This window comes from Salvelinus fontinalis, chromosome 1, assembly GCF_029448725.1.
Source record: "Salvelinus fontinalis isolate EN_2023a chromosome 1, ASM2944872v1, whole genome shotgun sequence".
NCBI lineage: Eukaryota > Metazoa > Chordata > Actinopteri > Salmoniformes > Salmonidae > Salvelinus > Salvelinus fontinalis.
In genome coordinates, this window is record NC_074665.1 from 29,296,699 (window position 1) to 29,323,341 (window position 26,643).

The 26,643-nt window shown below is 41.5% G+C and overlaps 1 protein-coding gene across 1 annotated transcript; it reads right to left on the minus strand.

Annotated features, from left to right (window-relative positions):
* Positions 1–9,272: 9,272 nt before the first annotated feature.
* LOC129852707 (uncharacterized) lies at positions 9,273–26,226 on the minus strand. The gene is made up of 5 exons (XM_055918318.1): positions 25,949–26,226; positions 12,536–12,677; positions 10,471–10,877; positions 10,101–10,329; positions 9,273–9,855 (listed from the first exon to the last, which is right to left on the minus strand). Exons 1-5 carry the CDS (start codon positions 26,054–26,056, stop codon positions 9,734–9,736), a joined length of 1,008 nt encoding a protein of 335 aa, XP_055774293.1. The 5' UTR covers positions 26,057–26,226; the 3' UTR covers positions 9,273–9,733.
* Positions 26,227–26,643: the final 417 nt, after the last annotated feature.

Genomic DNA, 26,643 nt, shown 5'->3' on the forward strand with positions numbered 1-26,643 from the left:
CTGTGACTACTGGCAACCATTCACAGCATCTCCCCACCGCCTTCACCAAACCATCTCTGCATCTGTGGGTGCTTCTTTGTGACAAACGAGGTCCATCAACTGGAGGAAGCAGCTTGAGCATCACAAAAACAACTTCATTAAAAATAGAGTTTCCTTTCTCTTCTTGTGCTGGACCTTTTCAAAGAGGTGTCCCCCCTCCCGAGGAGCCAGCGTCTGACGGACACTGACCCTAGGTAAACACAAAGCCTGTGAGAGCAAGAGGGCTCCGGGGGGTCACAGCCTCCATTATTGTCCCTTGTATAGCTATTGACAGTTTTATTACTGAAACACACACACAGGCATGCAAGAACGAGCACACACACACACACACACACACACACACACACACACACACACACACACACACACACACACACACACACGCACACGCACACGCACACGCACACGCACACGCACACACACACACACACACACACACACACACACACACACACACACACACACACCTCTACGTTTGATGGGAACCCTAAGGAATGCCAAGCTTGAAGCATATCCCTTGTTAATAAAGGGCTGCCGCTATTCCTTTTCCAGCACTATGACTACAGCCATCCCTGTAACTATTACTGCTAATACTAGCTGTGAGTACTACTTTCAGCTGTCAATAGTGTATTGTTTTTACAGCTTCAAGTAGACACTGTTATCTTGTGGGGGGGGATTGTAGTGTCATCATCATCATGTTAAAGTGTTTCTGATGTGTTGTGTGTGGGTTGATGTGAGTGAACCAACACCGGATCCATGTTTCCTCTGAAGCTTTTGCTTTTGTCTTCACTTATCATTATTTGGAGGGGGCTTAGTGTTGCTCACTCAAGCTGCTGCTTAAAATGTTCATCCTACTGGTGTCTGAAATGAGAGTCGCAAGGAGGATAGGAACCAAGAGGCAGACAGCTCGTCTCATTGGTCCCTTCCAATGTGTTCCACCGTCATACAGTAGTAGCCCACCACAACCCAACACAAGAAAAAACGAAGAAGCAAGACTTGGAGAAAATGTTACACGCAGCCTTGTTTTGTCAGATTTGGAAGCAGGCTGTTATGGACATTTCTCAGTGGATTGGCATGATTTGTAACTGCGTACAGATTTGACCCTCCAGACCTCTTTCTAAGAATGAACATGTGGATTCGCACGGTAGCTGCCTCCAGCCTCCTGCCTAGTGCTCTCATGTTCTCCCGAGGAAATTACTGTGGCTCGTATTGACTCTCTGTCAGAGGAAAGCAGGGTGATTTGGACTTCTGAAGGATACGAGGTAACCTGACCCCTTGTCAGAAGCAGGCATTACACAGGAGAGCGGTCACAAGGGTGAAAGAAATCACGTGACTTCAAGGTGCTGCACACCACACACACACAATGACAGAACAGGTTGTGTGCTTCGGTGTCATGATCTGCTTCTCATATATCTGTGACACGCTGTTGAGATGATCTATGGACATTCCTTCAATGTCACCGCTATACCCTTGCCTCATTAATGCTGGGGAGGAATTTAGTGGGTATTGTGCTACATAAAACCAACATGAATCAGTGTCTGTCACTTCTCCAGACTCCTGAGGTTGGCCTGGATCCAATAAAGCTGTCATGGTTATCGGGAAAGCACTGACTGGACTTGCACTACCGGTGAACCAGCCATCTCTGGTCAATAATCCTAGTTTGTTTTGGCAAGTGCCAAAGCCTACCAGCTCTCTCCTCAAGACAAGGGTGCCCCTCACTACCTACACCCCCACGAAAGCTTTGCACTGCTGCTCGCCAAAATGCTGCAAAGGGGTTTCACTCCTGAGCACAGATTTGATTGAGACTACTTTCTCTTTAGCCCCGGTTCATTTGAATATGAATCTCCACAGTAACCGACCGTAAAACAGAGGGAGACCCATCAACCACCACCCGCCCCTCTCGTCCCAGCATCTCTGCCCCATGCTCAAGGCCCGGCTTCCTAAAACAAGGCCTGCTTAATAAAGGCAATATCTTATTCTTTCCCCCTTGAATGACACAAAGAGGACCGGGGCCCTTTGCAGGGCTGCCAAGGACAGTGGGCAAAGACCTGAAGCACGGAGAGGGAGAGCACAGCCCCCCACTCCACTTCACAGTCCACAGGGGCCTGGGACTGAGGGCACATCCAAGGGCCAGGGACAAAGCTTTCCTCGTCTCTCAGATCATCCTCAGAAATGACTTATTTTCAGCAATGACTCCATTTCTGATTAATCTGGAACCTAGTACTCAAAAGCAAAAAACATTTTATATGGATTAAATTGCCCCTTCCCTCTTCAACCTCCATAACAATATTGTAGAAACCCCTAGGGCAGTAAATTGATCCAGCATGGTGAAGTTGGAGTGCATCAACCACAGGCATCCCACTCATTAATAATTATGTGCAGAAATGATTAGGATGTCTTGACAAACATTAATGAAGAACCCCAGGACTCCTTATTTCAATAATTAATGGCATAAAGCAATGATTGCTGTGAATACCTTAATGCTATTACGCGTGCAAATGATATTTTCTTGCATTGAATGGGAAGGAGAAGAACAACTTTGTCGAAATGTATTTTGAAAGTAAATTATGGTGGATTGTCTTAAATGGTTATTGCATAATTCATAAAATGACGAAAGGGCCCACTGGGAAAACAAAGATTATGTACGCGAGAGAGGATCTGGTGTTGTGCATACTAAACTGAACTATGCTTATGAAACTAGATCATACCATTGTTATACCATTAAACGCCACCAATATATCGTATAATACTCTATGGATTTATCATACCATCTCAGCAATATAATCAATGAAACATCACACTGGGCACAGAGTGGTTGAATCAACCAGTCTTTTCAACGTTTCTGTGCTCAGTGGGATTCTACAAATGTATAATTATTTCGGGCCAAAACGTACCCATAAACAAAACCTTTTCCATGTCTTCATCCAAGAGATCTGTAGGACAAAATAGAAATAGGCATTAATTACAGTATTATGATTTCCCCCACATTCCTCTCTCCCTTTATCTGCCTCTCTTACCTCTCTCTGTGCCCCCTCACCTACCCTTTCTCCACCCGTGTACTCTCCCTGACCCCTGAAGCACCATACTTAGTGCGCCACCTGCTGGTGACAGGGTTTCTGACCCCACATTTGGTAGGGCAGTGGGATTGAGGGTGCTGAAAAGCACTATACTAAAAGTAACAAATGTGAAAACTACAATATTGAGTGTTATTGTACATTGCTGCATGAGAGGGAGAAATTAGTGTTATTTTTATAAAAATATGGGTAAAGGGTCCACAGCGCACTTGTTAGAGCTCTTTTCCATATAAAAAGAAAATGTGTAAAAGTTATTTCTGTTGATTTATTATTGCTAGAGAAATGTATTTAAACCATTTACATGTATGGAAATCCGTATTGTTGTTGCTGTTATAAACTGGCATATAATGGGTTAATTTAAGATTGCACCTCATTTGAACTGGGCGACAGGTAGCCTAGTGGTTAGACTGTTGGGCCAGTAACCAAAAGTTTGCTGGATTGAATACCTGAGCTGACAAGGTAAAGATATGTTGTTCTGCCCATGAACAAGGCAGTTAACCCACTGTTCCCCGGTAGGTCGTCATTGTAAATAAGAATTTGTTCTTAACTGACTTGCCTAGTTAAATAAAACTTGTTTGCAGTAACTTCTTTGTTATTGTAATATCCAGTGGCGTCATGCACCCCAAAAATCTGAGGGGGCACACAGTGCCCAGTGGGAAGAGGCTATCAATCAAGCTATTGTAGCTAGCTTGTCTATTTTACAGTGGCTGGCATGCCTGATTGCAAAGTTGGTAGACTTTAGAAAAGCAAGCTACTAAATGTACTATATAACACTCACATTCCTTTTAATCTTTTACCCAGATGTTAGCAGAGAATAATATTTAGTTTCTGTAAAAAAAGAACCAAAGGTCAAGACGATACAGACAGCTCAAGAGGTATGCTTAGATATGCAGAAAAATTGCATTTTTTTTTTTAACATAGAATTAATCATAATGATTATGGATCTAGATTGTAGGAAAAAGCTGTTTCAGGTGTTTGGAAAAGTCTATTTTTTTTTTCTCGAACACCTGTCAACTAACGTGAATTCAACATGAAATCAACAAACAATTTCAGCTTTTAATTGGATTTAGGTTAAGAGTTGGATGGAAAAAAAATACAAAATTCCCTTATGTTGATTACTTTTTCAAATCCAATCAGTTTTCCACATCATCACATAGAATGTTTTGTTGTTGAAATGATGTAGAAACAATGTTGATTCAACCAGTTTTGCCCAGTGGGTTGGTAGCTAGTTATGAGGTTGGAAGACGGGGAACCTATCTGGGCTATTTAAAGCCATCTTCATCAAAGTGCAAGGTGGCTTGTAGTATTAAAAAAATAATATATAATATATAATGATAATAATAATATATATATATTTTAAACAACAAACCTGAGGGGGCACGTGCCCCTGTGCCCCTTACGGACATACTACGCCTCTAGTAATATCCCAAACGGATAGTAGCAGTTTCAACATTAAGGACTCCAGCTTTAAGATACAGTTTTCACTATTTCATTGGTGGATTTATCATCTAATTTCATCCTTTATCATTCAACATCAAATGAACTGTGTGACATACCTGGACATTATGTGAGTAAAATAAAAGTTTTTTTTGTTCATATCAAGAAATTATATCTCAAGCCTTTTCTTGGAAACCTTGGAAACACATTGAAACCCTCTTTATGGTGTCAGGATTTGGCCTATATCAGAATGCTGGGACATTGTTGGAAGCCACTACAGGATTTCCCAAGAACACGTCACAATGAGTAAGCAGCAGCGAAAATATGGCTGGTGGTCACACCAATTCAGTGGCCTTGTGGTTAGAGTGACTACCTTGAGATTGAAAGGTTGGGAGTTTGATCCCTGGCTGAATCCTACCAAAGACTATAAAAATGGGACCCGATGTGTGTCTGCTTGGCACTCAGATTGGGGGTAAGGCCCTGATAGACTAGTGCCTCATGCTACAGGAGATAGGCTGCTGTTATGGGTTGTACAAGGCTCCTTACTTCACCATCACACATTTCACAAGTTATTCAATTGAATTGTTCCTTACCTGCTGAGAAAAACATCATTGACCAGCCTAAATTTCAAGCTGGTGCTGGTGACCTGCTGGTGCAGCATGTTCTTGCTGAGGGGTATTCAACTCTTACCCTGTGAGGTCCAGAGCTTGCTGGTTTTCTGTTCTATTTGATAATGAATAGCACCCACCTGGTGTTCCAGGTCTAAGGAAATCCCTGGTTAGAGGGGAACAATGAAAACAAGCAGTGGAGCTTGCTTCGAGGTTCAGAGTTGAGTTTGAGGGGTCTAGCTGGCAAAACCACGGCCATCATTAACATATATCCCAGCATGCTCTATTGCAGTTCGATTTGTTCGTTTTTTTGGTTTCAATATCTGTGTTTTTGCATGTACATTGATAGATTATGTAATCTTATGCTACCCAAAGATAAATAACAAACATTTTTCTAAACTAATCCAATCAGTTACTTGGATTTAAATGATTGTTCCAGTTGAGATGGTTTAAGTAGTCTTATTTATTTATTTGTCTAACTGGCAATTATTCTGAATGCAGATTGTGTGTGAATAAAAATTCAAATGGTTGGGTATTCCCACTCTGTCTGGATTCCAAAAGGAATTAAACATCCCTTTGCAGAAATTATTCTGTGACTGTGCAGACCTGATGTGGCTACTGTATTTATAAAAAATTAGGCCCTCAAAGTAAGACCTTATGATAATACATTAAATTTATCTTAAATAATTAAAAAGCACTATGGTGTTGGTTTTGCAGTTGACCAGCATAATGTTGGTACGCTAGTGACCTGGAGGTTTGAGTAACGTATAGTATTATGCGTCTTTCTCGGAGACCTGGTTGCTTGTTGCGTCACATCAACAAAGGAGATTTAAGGGGAGAATTCACGTGGTGGTTAGGAGAACTAACGTCAAAGGTTAGGATGATGTACGTAAAAGATTAGGAGAACTAAAAAGACAAAGGTTAGGAGAATTCTCGTAAAAGGTTAGATGAATTGGGTTAAGGTTATAATAAAGGTTCGGGGAAGAGTTAGCTAAAATGGTCCAGTTGTCCCCGTGGCGCATCAAACATGCAACCTTTGGATTGCTAGATGGTGGTGGTATACGCTCGCCCATCCTCCCCGACCAGCCTCCCTCCCATCGTTTCTGTCTTAAGTAACCTTCCGTCTTTCGTAACATATCACACCTATTGGAGGTGCAACGATTCACGCAAAGTACAAAATGTCTGTCCAGTGAGTCCATTCAAGGGATCAGCACGGTGGATTTGTTGAAAATATGCCATAGTCTGCTGTAAAACTTTGCAAGACCCTCAAGAAACCCTCGAGAGAGACCTTTTTTGCCATGCCAAGTAGACAATGAAATTCAACCAATCAAATGTATTTATAAAGCCCCTTTGAAACAGAGCGGCTCTCCAGTTGAGCTGACACCTATCCTGGTCAGAGGAATAAGGCAACCTCATAGAGAGTTAGACATAAGATGGAACTTTATTTCCAGAGGACATAATGAGATGGATGTGGTTCTGTACAAAGAGAGAGATGAATGAATATACTGTACATAATAAACTTGCATGACAATGAACGGGTAATCAGATATGATAGCACAAGAGCAATAATATGGTCTGTATAAATTGATATATCAGTGGCATAAGCAAAGGACTGTATAGCACATAGCACAACTACTATGAACAACTAACAATAGACAGATTGTAACTGTAATCAGTAAACACACAAGTTACAATAGTAACATCAACTCACTTCTGTCCACGCATTCCATCAGACATGTTAGGCTGTGACCTGAGCAGGCAAGATGACTGTCAAGTGTCCGCCCGCTAGCAACCACCTGACCCTAGCAACCTATCAGTGGCCTGGTCACAGAGGTTGCTGGGAATTTGGGGACCCCCTAGTTTCTCTGGCACCGTCGGGGGATGGATGGAGTGAGCTGCGTGAAATGATGAGACTCACAGGCAGGGGAATCCGTAACACCTTTTGTATATCAGCAGTTGTCACAAAGTGCTTTTAAAAGTGAACCCATATAGTATCATATTGAACATCGAATTTTAGGATCTCTATTAAGTTAAGAGATCCTAAAATTCTATGTTCAATATGTTATTCTATGGGATTACCTTAGTAGTATTAACTCTGCCTTCCTTAACCCTAAAGAGCAAGCAAAAGCAAACCAGAGGCACATTGGCAAGCACAAATCCCTAGAAGGAAGAGACCTAGAGAGGAACTCAGCTCTCTTTCTGGCTGTACCTGCTGCACAGCCTATTCAGTGTCAGTGAGTTTCATACTGTGTATCTTCCTGTCTCTATCTGATACAGTGCCGTCTACTTCTCAGAACCTAGCCAGTAAACATCTCACTGTATGGGTCTGTCTGTTCCTTATATCTTTCACAGGAGGGGCTGCATTATTTCCTCTCCTTCTTATTATTTCACCTTTCCCTGACATTCTGGGATTATTGATGATGTCTCCCGTCTCGCTGTGCGGCCGCCCTTTGACCGGTGGACACGTCTTGTTTCTCGGCAGATAAATGAAAACATCAGAAACCCATATTGATTTCATAGCCAGGGACCAAGACGAGACACGCTGTCAGGGGCGCGTTGATTGTTTTGTCTCTTTTTTGAAACCACCTACTCTCCCCAACTGGGAGGCCAGGCGAGAGTACTGGCTGCTGCACAGACAGAGAGATAGAAAAACAAAATAAGTCATTAAATTATTAATTGGGCCAAGGAGGAGGGGTCAAATGAGTCGATGCCTGGTTTAATAGCGCTCTGTGGCATTTTAGAAGCAAGGATGAATTTTGGAGACAGCTCAGGTTATCTTTACTATCAGAAGTTCACATCACATCTTGGAGCTGAATGGAATGCAGCTTTATTGAATTTGTATCGAGACAGAATAAAAAGGCCACAATAAACAGGATAGGGGTTATCATGCTGTCAGTGGGTGGAATGGGGTTCAGGACAAATGCCCACGAGGGGCTGTTAAATCCCCAGTGTTGTTGTCTGTGAATAAAGACATGAGATGCTTTACAGGTAATCTCGGATGAAGGAATAGTAGGAACATGGCTAGGGAGAGGGACTGCAGTACTGGATTAGGGTTAGGGATTTAGGATGGAGATATTAAATGAATTCATTGAAAAGTTCTCATGAAAAGTATAAATTGGCTATTTTCAATTAATGGATGCAATTTCAACTTGAATTGAGCTCAGGGGCTCCTGAGGATCAAAAGCTGTGAGGATCACACAGCAGATCTGATTGGTCAAAATACCAATTAGTGAAAAAAAGATCAGAATTGGGCTGCCTGTTTATACACAGCCAAAGAGCCTAAGAGTAATGCATCTGAAAATGGTCTCTGAAAATGGTCACATGGCTACTTCAGTGGATATTTCAATTCATCAATGGCAAGTGACTAATTGTAATTCCTGCCTATGATCCTCTTTTTGTGTCATTTTATTTCAGGAGTAAATGTCCTATTTGATGTGATGCATCTGCCCAAAACTAAGGCTGTGTTTAGACAGGCAGCCCAATGATATTTATTTAACTAATTAAGTCTTTTGACCAATCAGATGAGCTCTGAAAAATATCTGATGTGATTGGTAAAAATTAATGGAAAAAAGATCAGAATTGGACTGCCTGTGTGAACGCAGCCTAAGTAGCTTTTAAGCAAGTGGTTAATGCGTAAATACCAAATCTTTCCATAGATGACTAGAGGTACACAACATATGAAGGACAATGACAAACTGCAGTCTTTTAATGCACCATATTCAATGGTCAGACATGACCGGATATAAAAGAACAAACTTGACCGTTCCTCATTACCAACGGTTACATCTCCTCCAATATGTAATATCTGCATCAAGCCAAATCTCCAGTCCTATTCTCTTCATGTGGGCCCTGTGGAGATAGTGAACTTGGGGGGAGTCACACGCTGTTTAAGTCCTTTAAGATGAATTAATTCATGCCGTCATCCTCCTGGAGGCTCAGAGTACCTGGGGTCCATTAGGCATGATGCTTATCTCAGGGGGAAGAAGAGGTTAAGGAGGGGACCATGGAGTGGTAATGGAGCTTTTGGAGTTAGCTTAATGCCTAGGATCAGAGAAATCAATGGAGAAATATCATTTGGACCCCCTCCAAACCCCCCCCCCCCCCCCACCCCGCCTCCTCTGTCTAAGTGGGTAGAGGTCAACGACAGAGAGGCGTCTGTCTGGTGAGACGTGACTGAAGCCTCCGTTCCTCCACTGGTTGATCACACATGGGTCGGCAGTCCTGGATCTATGCATCTCTATCAGTCAGAGAGAATACCCCGGAGGCTGTTCCCGTGTGGTTTGCTAATGGTTGGCCGGTGACAGAGGGTGGATATAACCATCAAAGCCAGTTCTTTTGTACCTTTTTCCACTGGTCTTGAATCCTTCGTCTGTCATGAGGCTGTCTTTTGAGTAATTTTGCCATTCTCTTCCACAGTATCTCTAGCTGAAGCCAAAGTGGAAAAATTCATAGGCAAGACATTCGGCAGGCACATGCACTGATACACTGACACAGTTAATGTGCTAAAAAAAACAAAAAAAACTAGAACAAAAATGTTGACTGGATAAAACTTTGCGTTTGGGCAGGAACAGTCCTTCATAGATAACTGGGGTCCCGGTTGGCTCTCCTGGATCGGAACCGGATCTCAGACAGCTTGGAGTTGATGCCGGTGCCAATTTGCCCCTTCCTGGCCAATGGGAAGCGGGCCAGCGTGGCATCTGCGGAGGGAGAGAGTGACAGCACAACAACAGTTGGAGGAGGGAGGACAACGCAGGAGTGAGGAACAGCCATGTTTTACTTTAACTGTACCAGTTAGATATCTCTCTAATGATCGAGAAAGTGAGTGTGTTGTTTTCACTTATCGATGAATGATCAAGTGAACTTGGGAGACAATTACAATGAAAGGTGGTTGAAGGCTGTTGGTAAGGCTGTTGATCAGGGAATGTGTCAATAACACACGTACTATAGATGGCGTTGAGCTTGTGTGGGTCCAGGGCGGTGCGGTGGTTGGGGAACGTTGGTCTGCGGCTCCTCCCCCCTCGCAGGTTGCTGTTAAGCAGGGTGTCCATGTCGAACACGCCCAGCAACAGGGTGCGCGCCATCGCCGTGGGAGACTGCGTCTGATTGGCTGCATGCCAGGACCGCATTTCACAGAAGACACCGGAACCCGGGTATACCTCCACCTGGTTTACCTGCACAACCAATAGGGAGAGAGAGACAAATGTGATCAGAATTAAAAACACATTTAGACCTTCATAACCATTGGAGGAGGATAGATATGTGGCTACGTTACCAATCTGTCTTTATCTGGAATGAACAGCATTTTTCCTTACATGGCCAGTCCCATTAACGCAGTGTGTCTCTGAGCATGTCCTCATCACAGGTAGGTTGGATGCTGAGCCACACAGAGAGCTGTGGGGGTCGTCGTTCTCTGTGATGTCACTCAGCTCCAAGTCTCCGTCCACACTGTGCTCACTGATGGCCATCTCGGGTCCAAAGTTGGACATGCTTTCATTCATGTTGTCCTGAGTCATAGCTGAGCGGTTGGACATGGGCTGATGATGGAGTGGAGAACTGAACCCTTGGCCAAAGTGTCCTGACACGGAGTGGTGGTGTGTGTACGTGTAGCTCTCGCCCCTCCCTGTTGCCGTAGAGACCGCCTGTGGGGACACTGCAGGGTGGGGGGGCTGGTTGGCTTGGCCCAAGGTCTGCCACATGGTGGACAGCAGGCCAGGGATCTCTGGGGGATGACACCACAAAGAAAGAATAAACATGCATGAGCGAATGTGATCAGTTCAGAGCAGTTGAATTATACAATTACAGATGAAGATTACATACACCTTAGCCAAATACATTTCAACTCAGTTTTTCACAATTCCTTACATTTAATCCTAGTAAACATTCCCTGTCTTAGGTCAGTTAGGATCACCACTTTATTTTAAGAATGTGAAATGTCAGAATAATAGTAGAGAGAATGATTTATTTCAGCTTTTATTTCTTTCATCACATTCCCAGTGGGTCAGAAGTTAACATACACTCAATTAGTATTTGGCATTGCCTCTAAATTGTTTATCTTGAGTCAAACGTTTCAGGTAGCCTTCCACACGATTCCCACAATAAGTTGGGTGAATTTCGGCCCATTCCTCCCGACAGAGCTGGTGTAACTGAGTCAGGTCTCTTTGCTCGCACACGCTTGATCAGTTCTGACCATAAATGTTCTATAGGATTGAGGTCAGGGCTTTGTGATGGCCACTCCAATACCTTGACTTTGTTGTCCTTAAGCCATTTTGCTATAACTTTGGAAGTATGCTTGGGGTCATTGTCCATTTGGAAGACCCATTTGCGACCAAGCTTTAACTACCTGACCGATGTCTTGAGATATTGCTTCAATATATCCACATCATTTTCTCCTCATGATGCCATCTATTTTGTGAAGTGCACCAGTCCCTCCTGTAGCAAAGCACCCACACAACATGATGCTGCCACCGTGCTTCACGGTTGGGATGGTGTTCTTCGGCTTCCAAGCCTCCCCCTTTTTCCTCCAAACATAACGATGGTCATTATGGCCAAACAGTTCTATTTTTGTTTCATCAGACCAGAGGACATTTCTCCAAGAAGTACGATCTTTGTCCCCATGTGCAGTTGCAAACCGTAGTCTGGCTTTTTTATGGAGGTTTTGGAGCAGTGGCTTCTTCCTTGCTGAGCGGCCTTTCAGGTTATGTTGCTATAGGACTCGTTTTACTGTGGATATAGATACTTTTGTACCTGTTTCCTCAAGCATCTTCACAAGGTACTTTGCTGTTGTTCTGGGATTGATTTGCACTTTTCGCACCAACGTACGTTAATCTCTAGGAGACAGAACGCGCCTCCTTCCTGGGCAGTATGACGGCTGATTGGTCCCATGGTGTTTATACTTGCGTACTATTGTTTGTACAGATGAACGTGGTACCGTCAGTCGTTTGGAAATTGCTCCCAAGGATGAACCAGACTTGTAGAGGTCTACAATTTTTTTCTGCGGTCTTGGCTGATTTTTTCTGATTTTCCCATGATGTCAAGCAAAGAGGCACTGAGTATGAAGGTAGGCCTTGAAATACATCCGCAGATACACTGCCAATTGACTCAAATTATGTCAATTAGCCTATCAGAAGCTTCTAAAGCCATGACATTTTCTGGAAATTTCCAAGCTGTTTAACTTCTGACCGACTGGAATTGTGATACAGTGAATTATAAGTGAAATAATCTGTCTGTAAACAATTGTTGGAAAAATTACATGCACAAAGTAGATGTCCTAACTGACTTGCCAAAACTATAGTTGGTTAACAAGACATTTGTGGAGTGGTTGAAAAACAAGTTTTAATGACTCCAACCTAAGTGTATGTAAATTTCACTCATCCTCACCCTTCACTAGCATGTTATGTAGCCGTTGGTTTTCAGCCGCCATTTCGGCCTTCTCTTTCTCCAGTTCCCGAACACGCGACCTGAGGAACTGGAGCTCTGTAGTGTGGGAAGGGTTAAATACGTCCATCTCCATCTTCATTGTCTGTGAAGGAAAGAGAAACGCCGATGGCTGATGAGTGAATGGTTTTGAGAGACACTTTCCATCTCCTGTGCTGTGTTGCCTAGATCTCTTATTTTGAAGTGATCTAGGTTGTGGCGTCAAACAGTCTTTAAATGGCTACAATAGAACAAAGAGGTTTTTATAACACCTCCCATCCCACTTATAAGACCTCCCATCTATGGCTCTGTCACCTTCTTTTGTGACCACACAAATCTAGGGCTGTGAAGGTAATGGAATTTTGGATGACGGTTATTGGTCAGCCAAATTACCACTGTTACCATTATAAGGGACAGTTAGAAAATGACTGGTAGTGTCATAAAAATCACCCCCCTCCCCTCCCCACTGTAACAAATATGATCACATCACCCTCCCTGTAGTGCTGTAAAAAGAAATTGCACACCTTCCGCCCTCATTGAATTAATTAATGATTACGACCACAAATAATAACTGTATTATGTTTATAAACGTGGATATCGACTTTGTCACTTCAGTATGCTTTTGTGGCACAGTGATGCCACGCAGGGTTACGGGCCAGACGGTTGAGGGTTCTCCGACCACCACAGAGGAGCTAACTCTCCCTGCCTGTTTCATTACACTACGATCAGAGCCGGCTGCAGACAATGATCAGCTAGGGGGAAAATCAGTTGTTCAATATGTTGATGCTATATTTATAAAATATATGTAACACATTTTCCACCAACAGGTTTCTGTGCCAATGCACCATAAAACCAATAAGCAAAGCATAACTGCATTCCGATTACCAACTTTGGGCTCTTCAACATCATGGTTTGCGTTTTCACCACCACAATCAAATAGACGAGGCCTATGTCAATCTCGACAAACAGAAAATACATCCCTCCCTACATGGTACCCAGTACCGAAGGCTTGGCATGACAATCTTTAAATGTCATTCAACTTTTAGTGATTTGTGACAGATGTCTCTTTCCATTCATTGAATGGCCTGTGCACAGTTTGGATGCTGGAATGACATTGGACTGGACGAATGTGCGCAGGTAGCCTACAGAAGACTTTCGAAGGACCAAAATCCGATTAAAACATTGCGAGTGATTGTGTTTATGCCACACATAAAAAGGTAATACATTTTAAAAGTTAAATTACAAATATTTAGGCTATAATGAAGCGTTAGGTTCTATGTGCGTGAGGAATAGGCACTCGGATTGGAGAGGAGGCAAAGCGTGTCTTAAGCCTTCCGGAATAACTGGGCCTGGAGCATACGTGGCCACATTATTATAGAAAGACTTGAGAATGATAATCCGCAACAGTCAGCGCATTTTAGCATCAGAAGTACAAATACAGCCAGACTGGCCTGCTACTGTGCCTTTCTAGACCTTATAAACTGTCGAGAGTAGCCCCACAACTGACCCAAATGGAATGAAACATTCAAATCACAGCGCTTTTGCGCTGTTAATCAAATGACATGTTCACTGCAGTTGAAAGCCTTGAGTACAATTTTGTACTCACTTCAAAACAATAATGCAATTTTTCATTGCATTGTGGTGTTGTAGGCTAGTCTAGGTAGGATAATTGTATTGTCCCTAAACAAGATCAATAGGCGAGCATTTTGAGCTGTGTGTCTCATGCCTTCACTGTCCTTTCATGCGCAATGATGCACCTTCCTCTCCACTGCCTTGAGCTACTCCCCTTGTTCTTGTGGATTTATATAGACAATTGGTGAAGCTTCACTGATTTTACGTGTGCTAGTCTGACATTTAAAAAGCAATACTTTCCTTAAAGGTTCTGTGTATCATAAAGCTACTTCTACGTTTAAATGTGTCACCTTTGACAGAAAATGGTGACAGACATTCACAGAAGGCTATGACAAACACTTATGAAGCAAGGACTATAAATCACAGCATTTCAAAAACACGGACATTAACAATGTACCAACAAAAGCTAGGCTAAAAAAATAATTGGTGAGCTTAATTATATAGAAAAAATTCCCCTCACACAGAAACTAAAATGTCACCACAAAGGCTTTTATGAACATTTTATTAAAATTAAGTTTCATTGTTCTTAAAGTTATCTATTTGTTTTTTTCACTATTTCAGGAAAATAAAATGCTGGAGATTATAGACGTTCCCTGAAGGGAAAAAAAAGACCAAATATTATAATCTGTCATCGCACTCATTAATATGCAAATTGAATCGTGTTTAGTCAATCATTTTACCGTGCAAGTTGGGTTGTTATATGCCACATCATATTTGAAGAGATGCAGAAAACATTACGTTGATGCATTTTCAATTTGAATATTAATGAAGTTTACATAATTTACCGGTTCCTGGGATTTAACAGGTCCTTGCATTTATTAGTGTACACAACAAACATTTCTACAACGCACTGCTTCAAAAAAGGCAATCCTTTTTTTTCTCCAATCTTACATTTTTGATACAATTTCTATAGGTGGAGAATACAGAATAAAGCTGACACTACAATCATATGTGGTGACTTTCATTGGATCAAGCCTGTTTCAAGCACTTCCTACCTGGATGAACAAAAATAGGCATATGGTTTGCAGTTAGCCTACATGGACTAATATGGGAATGAGTGAGCAGCCTTCAACAAAAGGACATTGATTAAATGAATTATTATTCTATTCAATTATTTTCTAACATAACGATGTGTACACATATGTAAATATATTAGTTGATATCACCAGTCTGATTATCAGCAGATATCTCTAAAAGAGTGTCAAACCTGGGCCGCGTTCAGCAGGACACAATGGTTGGTGTGAAACATTTGATTCAACAGAAACGGTGCTGTTCTGAACAACCAATTGAAGAACGCTGTGATTATGGTCGCGATTATGATTCATAGCTATTAAATACCTTGCCCAAACAGTTGTCCCTTATAGGGAGATGGCTTTGTGAATAAGAGGCTTCTTCACCTGAGATTGGACTCTAAAGATGTTTGTAGATGTTTTTACAGATGTTTATAGAGGTTTTTAACGCTGTTTGTAGATGTTTTTAAAGATGTTTGTAGAGGTTTTTAAAGATGTTTGTAGAGGTTTTTAAATATGTTTGTAGATGTTTTTAAAGATGTTTGTAGAGGTTTTTAAAGATGTTTGTAGAGGTTTTTAAATATGTTTGTAGATGTTTTTAAAGATGTTTGTAGATGTTTTTAAAGATGTTTGTAGTGTAACGGAGGTAAGAAAGTGCCATAAGCTCACTCCACTTGAAATATCTCCAATGTTGCTTTTGAATAGCTTAACTGGTTCGTATATTGTCAGGTGGGCGGTGACGTGTGCTGGCTAGGCAGAGGGCCCCAGGTCCAAGACGTGGTACGGACAGTTTACCCTGAGTTGTACTCAGAGAGGGAGGAAGCTAATACTGCTAAGTTAGATCACTGCTGCCGTGACACGGATCCGCAGTTGGGCACATCTCAACGGCTGGGGTTGCTATGGAGCGAGTTTAGAGGGGGCGAGTGTAACCGAGGCACAGTAAGAATGTACCGTAGGCTAACTCCACAGCTTCACTACATAGGCTAGTTTCACAACATTCACCCCCCTTTGACCTATTCCCCCACGAGAGACCACTCCATGTTGGGCGCCATTTTGTCACATGCAATGTAACATCCGTCTTACATCAGATCATCTTGAAACTTTCTCTGTCAAGCTAACTTTCATCATGGTCTATAAATCGGTTGCTCTCTTTTCATTGTCAGTATCCTTTATCTTTACGGTGGATAATAATTTATTGTGCGTTATACGGATTCACATCAACACATTTCCCGAAAAATGTAATGACGAGACACACATGACAAAAATGTTCACCAACGTCGGCCACAATGCAATTCCACAAAATACACAACACGCGCAGCGGCAGAATAGCAGAAAACAAAATGGAGCATTATCCAAGCAGGTTGCCGCATGGACGCCTTTAGCGTAGCGTATTTACTTCACACAAAGTCGCCAAAAATTCAAAGCACACGCATAATTGTCACTGCTGGATTGCACACTCTCCCCGAACGCAGTTAATAAACCCTACAGGAATATACCCCTACAGTATAGCCTATAAAAGAACGTGACTATTTGAGCTGTCATTGTGAGACTCTTCAGACAGTCACAAATTTGATAGCCAACTGACATTTACTCCTGAGGTGCTGACCTGTTGCACCCTCTACAACCACTGTGATTATTATTACTTGACCCTGCTGGTCATCTATGAACGTTTGAACATCTTGGGCATGTACTGTTATAATCTCTACCCGGCACTGCCAGAAGAGAACTGGCCACCCCTCAGAGCCTGGTTCCTCTCTAGGTTTCTTCCTAGGTTCCTGCCTTTCTAGGGAGTTTTTCCTAGCCTCCGTGCTTCTACATCTGCATTGCTTGCTGTTTGGGGTTTTAGGCTGGGTTTCTGTATAGCACTTTGTGACATCGGCTGATGAAAATGCGCTTTATAAATCAATTTGATTGATGGGCCTATGCACAATCCACTACGTTGTGTGCATCTCTGTCACAGATACAGTCTGTTAACAAATCAGAAGCATTAGGGGAAATTATATCTTCTCCTATCCCAAAGCCTAGGCTATTTTCCTATCCAGTCCCAATCAGACTGAAAGCCAAAATCCTCACTCCTGTCTGGCCTCAGGGCCTGGACAGCTTGCTATCATCGACGGAAAAATTAATTCCCAAGTTTATCAAGACATTTTTCAGTGTAACGATAATCCTCCTCCTCTTCATCCGAAAAGGAGGAGTATTGAGGGAACCAAGGTGCAGCGCGTTGAAATGACATGATGAATTTATTTAATAAGACAAAACGAACTATACTTGAAAATGATACAAAATAACAAAACGAAAGTAGACAGTCCTGAACGACGAACTTACATACAACGTGACGAACGAAATGAACAGGAACAGACTACATGAAATGAACAAACCGTATACAGTCCCGTATGGTGCAAACATTGACACGGACACAGGAGACAACCACCCACAAACAAACACTGTGAACCGCCTACCTAAATATGACTCTCAATTAGAGGAACGCCAAACACCTGCCTCCAATTGAGAGCCATACCAGGCAACCCTAAACCAACATAGAAACAGACAACATAGAATGCCCACCCAAACTCACGTCCTGACCAACTAACACACAAAACTAAACAGAAAACAGGTCAGGAACGTGACATTCAGGAGAATGTTAGGCTATCTGTCTGCCAATTGAAGCTGAACAGAAGTTTGGTGATGCAACAGGACAACGACCCAAAACACAGAAGTAAATCAACAACAGAATGGCTTCAACAGAAGGAAATACACCTTCTGGAGGGGCCCAGTCAGAGTCCTGACCTCAACCAGATTGAGGTGCTGTGGCATGACCTCAAGAGAGCAGTTCACACCAGACATCCCAAGAATATTGCTGAACTGAAACAGTTTTGTAATGAGGAATGGGCCAAAATTCCTCCTGACCGTTGTGCAGGTCTGATCCGCAACTACAGAAAATGTTTGGTTGAGGTTATTGCTGCCAAAGGGTCAACCAGTTATTAAATCCAAGGGTTCACATACCTTCCCCACCCTGCACTGTGAATGTTTACACGGTGTGTTCAATAAAGACATGAACACGTATAATTATTTGTGTGTTTTTAGTTTAAGGAGACTGAGTTTGTCTATTGTTGTGACCTAGATGAATATAAGATCACTTTTTCTTGCCACTAAATAGTACCAGTCAAAAGTTTTCTTTATTTTTACTATACTTTACATTGTAGAATAATTGTGAAGACATCAAAACTATGAGAACACATATGGAATCATGTAGTAACCAAAAAAGTGTTAAACAAATCAAAATATATGTTATATTTGAGATTCTTCAAAGTAGCCACCCTTTACCGTGATGACAGCGTCACACACTCTTGGCATTCTCTGAACCAGCTTCATGAGGTAGTCACCTGGAATGCATTTCAATTAACAGGTGTGCCTTGTTAAAAGTTAATTTGTGGAATTTCTTTCCTTTTAATGTGTTTGAGCCAATCAGTTGTGTTGTGACAAGGTAGGCTTGGTATACAGAAGATAGCCCTATTTGGAAAAATACCAAGTCCTTATTATGGCAAGAACAGCTCAAATTATCAAAGAGAAGTGACAGTCCATCATTACTTTAAGACATGAAAGTAAGTCAATCCAGAACATTTCAAGAACTTTTGAAAGTTTCTTCAAGTGCAGTCGCAAATAGCATCAAGCGCTATGATGAAACTGGTTCTTATGAGGACCGCCACAGGAAAGGAAGACCCAGAGTTACCTCTATTGCAGAGGATAAGTTCATTAGAGTTAACTGCACCTCAGAAATTGCAGCCTAAATAAATGGTTCACAGAGTTCAAGTAACTGACACATCTCAACATCAACTGTTCAGAGAAGACTGCGTGAATCAGGCCTTCTTGGTTGAATTACTGCAAAGAAACCACTACTAAAGGACATCAATGAGAAGAAGAGACTTGCTTGGCCCAAATTTGATATATTTGGTTCCAACCGCCTGTCTTTGTGAGATGCAGCGTAGGTGAACGGATGATTTCCACATGTGTGGTACCCACCGTGAAGCATGGAGGAGGTGTGCTGGCGCCTTGCTGGTGACACTGTCTGTGATTTATTTAGAATTCAAGGCACACTTAACCAGCATGGCTACCTCAGCATTCTGCAGCGATACGCCATCCCATCTGGTTTGCACTTAGTGGGACTTTCATTTGTTTGTCAACAGGGCAATGACCCAACACACCTTCAGGCTGTGTAAGGGCTATTTGACCAAGAAGGAGAGTGATGGAGTGCTGCATCAGATGACCTGGCCTCCACAATCACCCAACCTCAACCCAATTGAGATGGTTTGGGATGTGTTGGACCGCAGAGTGACGAAAAAGCAGGCAACAAGTGCTCAACATATATGGGAAATCCTTCAAGGCTGTTGGAAAAGAATTCCAGGTGAAGCTGGTTGAGAGAATGCCAAGAGTGTGCAAAGCTGTCATCAAGGCAAAGGGTGGCTATTTGAAGAATCTCAAATATAAAATAGATGTTGGTTTGTTTAACACTTTTTTTGGTTACTACATGATTCCATATGTGTTATTTCATAGTTTTTATGTCTTCACTATTATTCTACAATGTAGAAAATAGTCAAATAAAGAAAAACCCTTGAATGAGTAGGTATTTGAAAACTTTTGACCGGTAGTGAATGCAAATGTGATATTTCGGTTTTTGTAGTATTATTTTTGTAAAATATATTAAAAATCTGTTTTTGCTTTGTCATTCTGGGGAATTGTATGTAGATTAATGAGGAAATAAAACCATTTATTACGATGTAGAAAAACGCTGTAATGTAACAAAATGTGGAAAAAGTCAAGGGGTCTGAATACTTTCCGAATGCACTGTATACACTTCATGGCCAAAAGTATGTGGCACCTGCTTGTGTAACATCTCATTCCAAAATTATGGGCATTAATATGGACTTGGTCCCCCCTTTGCTGTGACAACAGCCTCCACTCTTCTGGGAAGGCATTCCACTAGATGTTGGAACATTGCTACGGGAACTTGCTTCCAATCAGCAAGAAGAGCCTTAATGAGGTCAAGCACTGATGTAAGGCGATTAGGCCTGGCTCGCAGACAGCGTTCCAATTTATCCCAAAGGTGTTCAATGGGGTTGAGGTCAGGGCTCTGTGCAGGCCAGTCAAGTTCTTCCACAGTAATCTCGACAAACTATTTCTTTATGGACCTCGCCTTGTGCACGGGGGCATTTTCATGCTGAAACAGGAAAGGGCCTTCCCCAAACTGTTGCCACAAAGTTAGAAGCACAGAATTGTTTACAATGTAAGTGTACAGTATGCTGTAGTGTTAAGAGTTCCCTTCACTGGAACGAAGGGCCCTAGCCCGAACCATGAAAAACAGCCCCAGACCATTATTCCTCCTGCACCAAACTTTACAGTTGGTACCATACATTGGGGCAGGTAGCGTTCTCCTGGCATCTGCCAAATCCATATTTGTCCGTCGGACTGCCAGATGGTGAAGCGTGATTCATCACACCAGAGAAGGCATTTCCAATGCTCCAGAGTCCAAAGGCGGTGAGCTTTACACCACTCCAGTCAACGCTGGGCATTGCGCATGGTGATCTTAGGCGTTTGCGCGGCCATGGAAAACCATTTCATGTAGCTCCAAAAGAAAGTTATTGTGCTGACGTTGCTTCCAGAGGCAGTTTGGAACTCGGTAGTCAGTGTTGCAAAATAGGACAATTTGTACACGCTGCGTGCCTCAGCACTTGGCGGTCCCGTTCTGTGAGCTTGTGTGGCCTACCACTCTGCGGCTGAGTCATTGTTGCGCCTAGACATTTCCACTTCACAATAACAGCCCTTACAGTTGACTGGGGCAGGGCAGAAATTTGACGAAGTGGCTTGTTAGAAAGGTGGCTTCCTATGATGGTGACACGTTTAAAGTCACTGAGCTCTTCAGTAAGGCCATTCTACTCCCAATGTTTGTATGGAGATTGCATGGCTGTGTGCTCGATTGTATACATCTGTCAGCAATGGGTGTGGCTGAAATAGTCGAATACATTAATTTCAAGGGGTGTACACATACTTTTCTATATAAAGTATATACACATACATATACAGTGCATTCAGAAAGTATTCAGACCCTTTGACTTTTTCAACATTTTGTTACATTACAGGCTTATTCTGAAATGGATTATATTGTTTTTTCCCCCTCCTCAATCTACACACACATGACAAAGCAAAAACATTGTTATTATTATTATTATTAAATTTTTTACATTTTTGCAAATGTATTAAAAACACAAAACTGAAATATCACATTTACATAAGTACAAATGGAAATTACAAAAAAGTTTAAATTATTGTTTTTGTGTTTAGCCAGGCCATTCCTTCGAAATGGCTGTCCATGTTTTAACCTAAGGGGTTTATCAAAGTTTACAGAATGGTTACCTGGAGGAAAAGGGCAGAGGGCCATGCTTTTCCAATTTCAGTCAAGGGGAGGGTTTAGTATTTTTTTTAATCTAGGCCAGGGGAGGGTTATGTAATTTGTCATTGATTAAATGTTTTAGAATTAGTTGCTTATTAGGCTATATATTGATGTATGCCCAATGCCGCCCCCTAGATAGCCTATAGGTGCAATGGAGTATCAGAGAGTGGTCTCAATCAAAGGACCCATAGCCTATAGGCTACGAAGTGCATGCTCAGAGAAGCACAGAGCAAAGTTGTATTTCTAAGATTGGTGCTGGGATGGTTTAAATTAAACTAGGCTGCATTACACACTGCAATGGATATTCCAACCCTGAGCCCCAGCCTGCTCTGCTTTTGGTGATCAAAAACGTCTGTGTGAGCTGCTTAACCAATGGCTGTGCTGTGTAGGGCTACAATGTCAGTTCAGGAGGAGAGTGAAAGGTTTCTTCTGAAAATATATTTGATTAGACCTAGACCCAAAAATGCACTATCATCCTATGTTCTGTTCAGTTTGAGAAAGAGAGCAGGAAGATGAGGAGGACCAGAGGTCAACTTTGATAGCTTGCTGCTACTATATTTGAATTTATTAAAAACAATATGTTTCTTCCCCATTATGTATTTTTCAGAGTTATTGACCTCACAATAAGCCAGATTCGAGTAACTTACATTGTTGTGCTGAAACTTGAAGCAGCAGCAGCCGCGGCACAATCAATTGGAAATGAACAGCTCATGGTGCTGAAAGTAGGCAAATTCGAGTAGGCATAATTCATTTAAAAACGGTCTTTACTAACAACAAGAGGGCTTTGTGTTGGAGCCTATTTCTTCCCATTTAAGAAATAAGAGCTACAGCTACTTGTTTGACAGACGAAATTAGGCTATAGGCTGCTATAGCCATAGATTTTTGTCGGTCAATTCCTCCACCCACTCTTTAAATAGCCCTTCACTGACACAGACGTAGGCTGTTAAGTTAAAACCAATACTCAAATCGAGGGGGTATGAGAGGGTATGCCATAGGCCTAACTTTTATTGAAGAAAACGGCAAAAAAGAACAGGCCTACCTCTTGTTAGCTTAAGATTGAGAAGAAAATAAAAAAAGGATACAATTATATAAAAGTGATCTATAACAGTGTTTTGGTCCGCAATGCTTTATGCCAGAAACACGCTTTAAAATATCCGGGAAAGACGTCACTCCGATGCATATGAGGATATCATTGTTTAGTTTCTTTGACATTCAGAGGCCGACTTTGCTTGGGAAGTAATCTAATACTGTCACTATCAATGTATTAAGCTATTCACTTTTAGAAGATGTTTAAACCCAGACAGCTTTTAGGGAACCACTTGTGACCTTCTCTTGTTGGGTTAAGCCAAAAACGAAGAGTAGCCAGCAGTTAAAACTAAAGCATTTCTACGTAGTTAAGTCCACTATGAACTTTTGAAAGTACAGTACCATGCTCAGATTCCTAATGACGTCTCAGATTTAATTATTTGCAAACAGGGACAATTTCGTTGCAAACAAGATACACTAATTTGGCATTAGAGAAATATGATAAAATTAACTCTTTGTCCATTCTTAGCCTGTAATTCCGGGAATTAGTGTTGTATTAAAAAGGGATTCAGCTAATATGTACAATTATGAGATTTGCATAAAATCTATACAAAAGGCCATTTTTTTCTCGGACTTGCAAATACGATGACAGATTCATGCAAAGCTTTTACTATAAAGGAGATCTTTCCAACCCTACTCCTGTCCACGGTGGTTTACGAACCCACAACCTCCAGGCCCGCAGCCCTGTGCGTTATCAACATTCCCAGGTTACCATTCAATGCTTACAGGATGAAGAACAGCTAGACATGTTATCTGCTATCCACTTTGTTTTGATTAATATTTTGGGTATAGGGGAGGTTCTTTCTTTTTTACGCGTTCAGGGAGAGTTTAGGTCAAATACATTTTGCTTAAGGGAGGGCAATCTATTTTCATTTCAGAGAGGTCCGATTTTCTCCATGTAACCCCTATTATAAGTAACGTTCACTCCCTAAGACTTACAAACTCACAGGCTTTCGCTAATATGTTCAGTCTCCCCAAAAAGCTAGTTTTTTTCATCTAACATCCATAATGCTTCGTATTTTCGTTATATCTCCAGCATGACAATATTTATACCCCAAAGTCCTATCTTTGGCGTATACACTCTCCCCAAAGGGTTCTATAGACACGCACATCAAAAGTTGAATTTCTATTTTGTGAGCCTTTTACAGTTTTTCTCAAGCATTTTTTGGAACGATGTTGATATTCAAATCAGAGACCACAAGACACAGATCTCTGTGGCCTTTTGCAAAACAGTAAATGCCTTTAAAAAAATGTAGATTAGTTGCCTTCCCAAAACATAAATACATTCGTCAAAAGAACCTGACTGCCTGCAAAAAGATTAACGCAACCCTGAGTCCAAGCAGACAAGACAGAAAGTTAGTCTGTATTTTCAAAACCCAGTAGATCAATTCATTCTCTTTGCAGTCACTAAAACGCGATGATCACAATTGGAAATACAACTATCCAAAGGTGCAGAATAATGGGCAATTACTCTAATCTTAACTATATTCCACCAAACAACGTTATACACATCAAATGTTATTCCTGAAAAAAACGTATATATTTTTTTAAAGCATATTGTGTGCAGGATTCATTACACGTAATCTGTATCATCACAATCCAATTCCATGTATTTAATACACACGCCGGTTTGGCACAAAGAAACCCAATCCACAACAGAAATAAGACCAGAGTGGAAGAGGCCACGTTAAGCAGATCATTAATTATTAACCCCTTACACTCGTGGAAATTGGCCTATAAGGATAGGGCTACATTGAAATGCTTCTTAAAGAAATATAGAAAGCATATGCATAACGATAGTAGCAATTAAAATGGAAAATTATGATGACAGAACAGTTCACCTGACAAGACTGAATCCAAACATTACACAATTGATTTTATGTGCATTTTACATTTACTGTACTTTTGCCGCATTTGCTGATAACAAAATACTCTGGAAACATTCAGTAACATGATAAGAATATTTTCTGAAAACTAGGCGTAGGTGCAACATAAGACAAAAAAATTACAAGGGTTTGAGTGAGAGGTCTAACTGGTGTTTCCAAATGGCCACACACCTCTCCAAAGTGTGAACAGTTCCTAAGTAACTTCAATGCACTTATGACTCAAAGAACAGTCTTCAACTACACGTTTTTTGTTGTTGCTTTTCTAGCTGTGCCGTTGAGGAACTAGAGCAAGCACACTTGGAGTTGTGCAGGCGACACTGCCGACTGACTGATCTACAAATCACCTTACACTACAAATAACTACTCATTATTATTTGTAGGTCAGTCAGTCAGAATTGACCAATGATACCTTACGGGTTGATCCTCTCGAACACAGCCACTGACACAACTGATATGAATTCAAACTTGAGTTGTGTGGTTTGATGAAAGCTTTTCATTTTGCCATTGGGCAGAGCGAGAGAATGACTAACAAAATCAATTAATTCAATTTGTATTTGTCACACGCGCCGAATACAACAGGTGTAGACCTTACAGTGAAATTCTTACTTACAAGCCCTTAAAACAACAATGTAGTTTTAAGAAACCCCCCCAAAAAAATAATTAAAGAGCAGCAGTAAATAACAATATCGAGGCTAAATACAGCGGGTGCCGGGAAAGAGTCAATGTGCCGGGGCACCGGCATCGAGGTGATGTGTAGATGTAGTTGTAGGTAGAGTTATTAAAGTGACAGGGCCTCTAGGCAAGTGCCCTGTGCGCTCGCTCGGTATTCGGCCATGATTACTACACATTTAGATAGCTGGTTAGATTAATTTACCAACCTAAAAATTGTTCGCTTACATTACTAATCGAATTCCTAAAAAATATGTTTTTGTTGTTGTTGTTTTATTGTCAGCGGCCCACTAGAGGCTGCGGGCGTACGCGACTATGGCTAGCTGAATAGAATAGATTACATTGATTACATTGAAGACGGCATCACTAGGCATCCCATTTAGTATTACTCTTTGTACAGTACATAGACAGATGACCGCAAGTGTGTGATTGGTCCATCATAAAAGCGAGGTGTTGGATTAACAGATATGAAGCTGGCCACCTGCAGTAGACACTGAATGAACACTATTAGCATAGGTATTAGAATCATTTAGGATCTCTATGATGAACACGCCATATGTAGTAAGCTGTTTCCAAATGTGACCAAACACACTAACGAGCAAGCTAGATTGTGAAATTACTTGGAAGTACTGAGGGAAAACAGTCTTACTCTATTATTGCCAATGCTAGCAGTCTCTATTCTTTGTTGTAGGATCATGCATTCGTGATTCCGCTCCACCTCACATTTAGACGGCTGTGATTCCGGCATTTCTTGCATATTATCACACGAATATCTAATGTGACTTGAAGTTATATTCCTTAAATGGTAATGTATCCGTTTCCAAATGCAATAGTCGCGTATTTGCTGTCAACAACGGACGTTATCGAAACATTGAAAGTGAAAGCAAGCACGCTGTAAAAAAAAATGTCCGGTGTTTAAAGCGATAGTTTCCGGTATGACGTCACGTGCAATACTATATCAAAGAGTTTCTCAAATGTACTGTCTTTGACTGTATTCATTTTCTCTCTGCAATGGTGCTGTTTGTAGTATACATTCGTAGTATGATTATGTCTGGTACAATGTATATTTTGCAATATGAAACTGCTCAATGGCTTTTTTGGACACTGCCAGGTACTAATTGATAACAATAATATGGAAACAAGTAGGACTCTATTCCTCAGTCCTCGAGACTTGTCAAATGTAAATAATGGAGATCCCCAGCAGTTGTATGCCATGAAATTCTTCACCTTAAAACCAGAAGACATACTGTACAACCCCAGTATGATTGGTGTGTGATACAGTTGTAATACGTCATTTCACCCATTAATTTGACGTTGTCAATTCTAAGTTATGTTGTGGAGGAC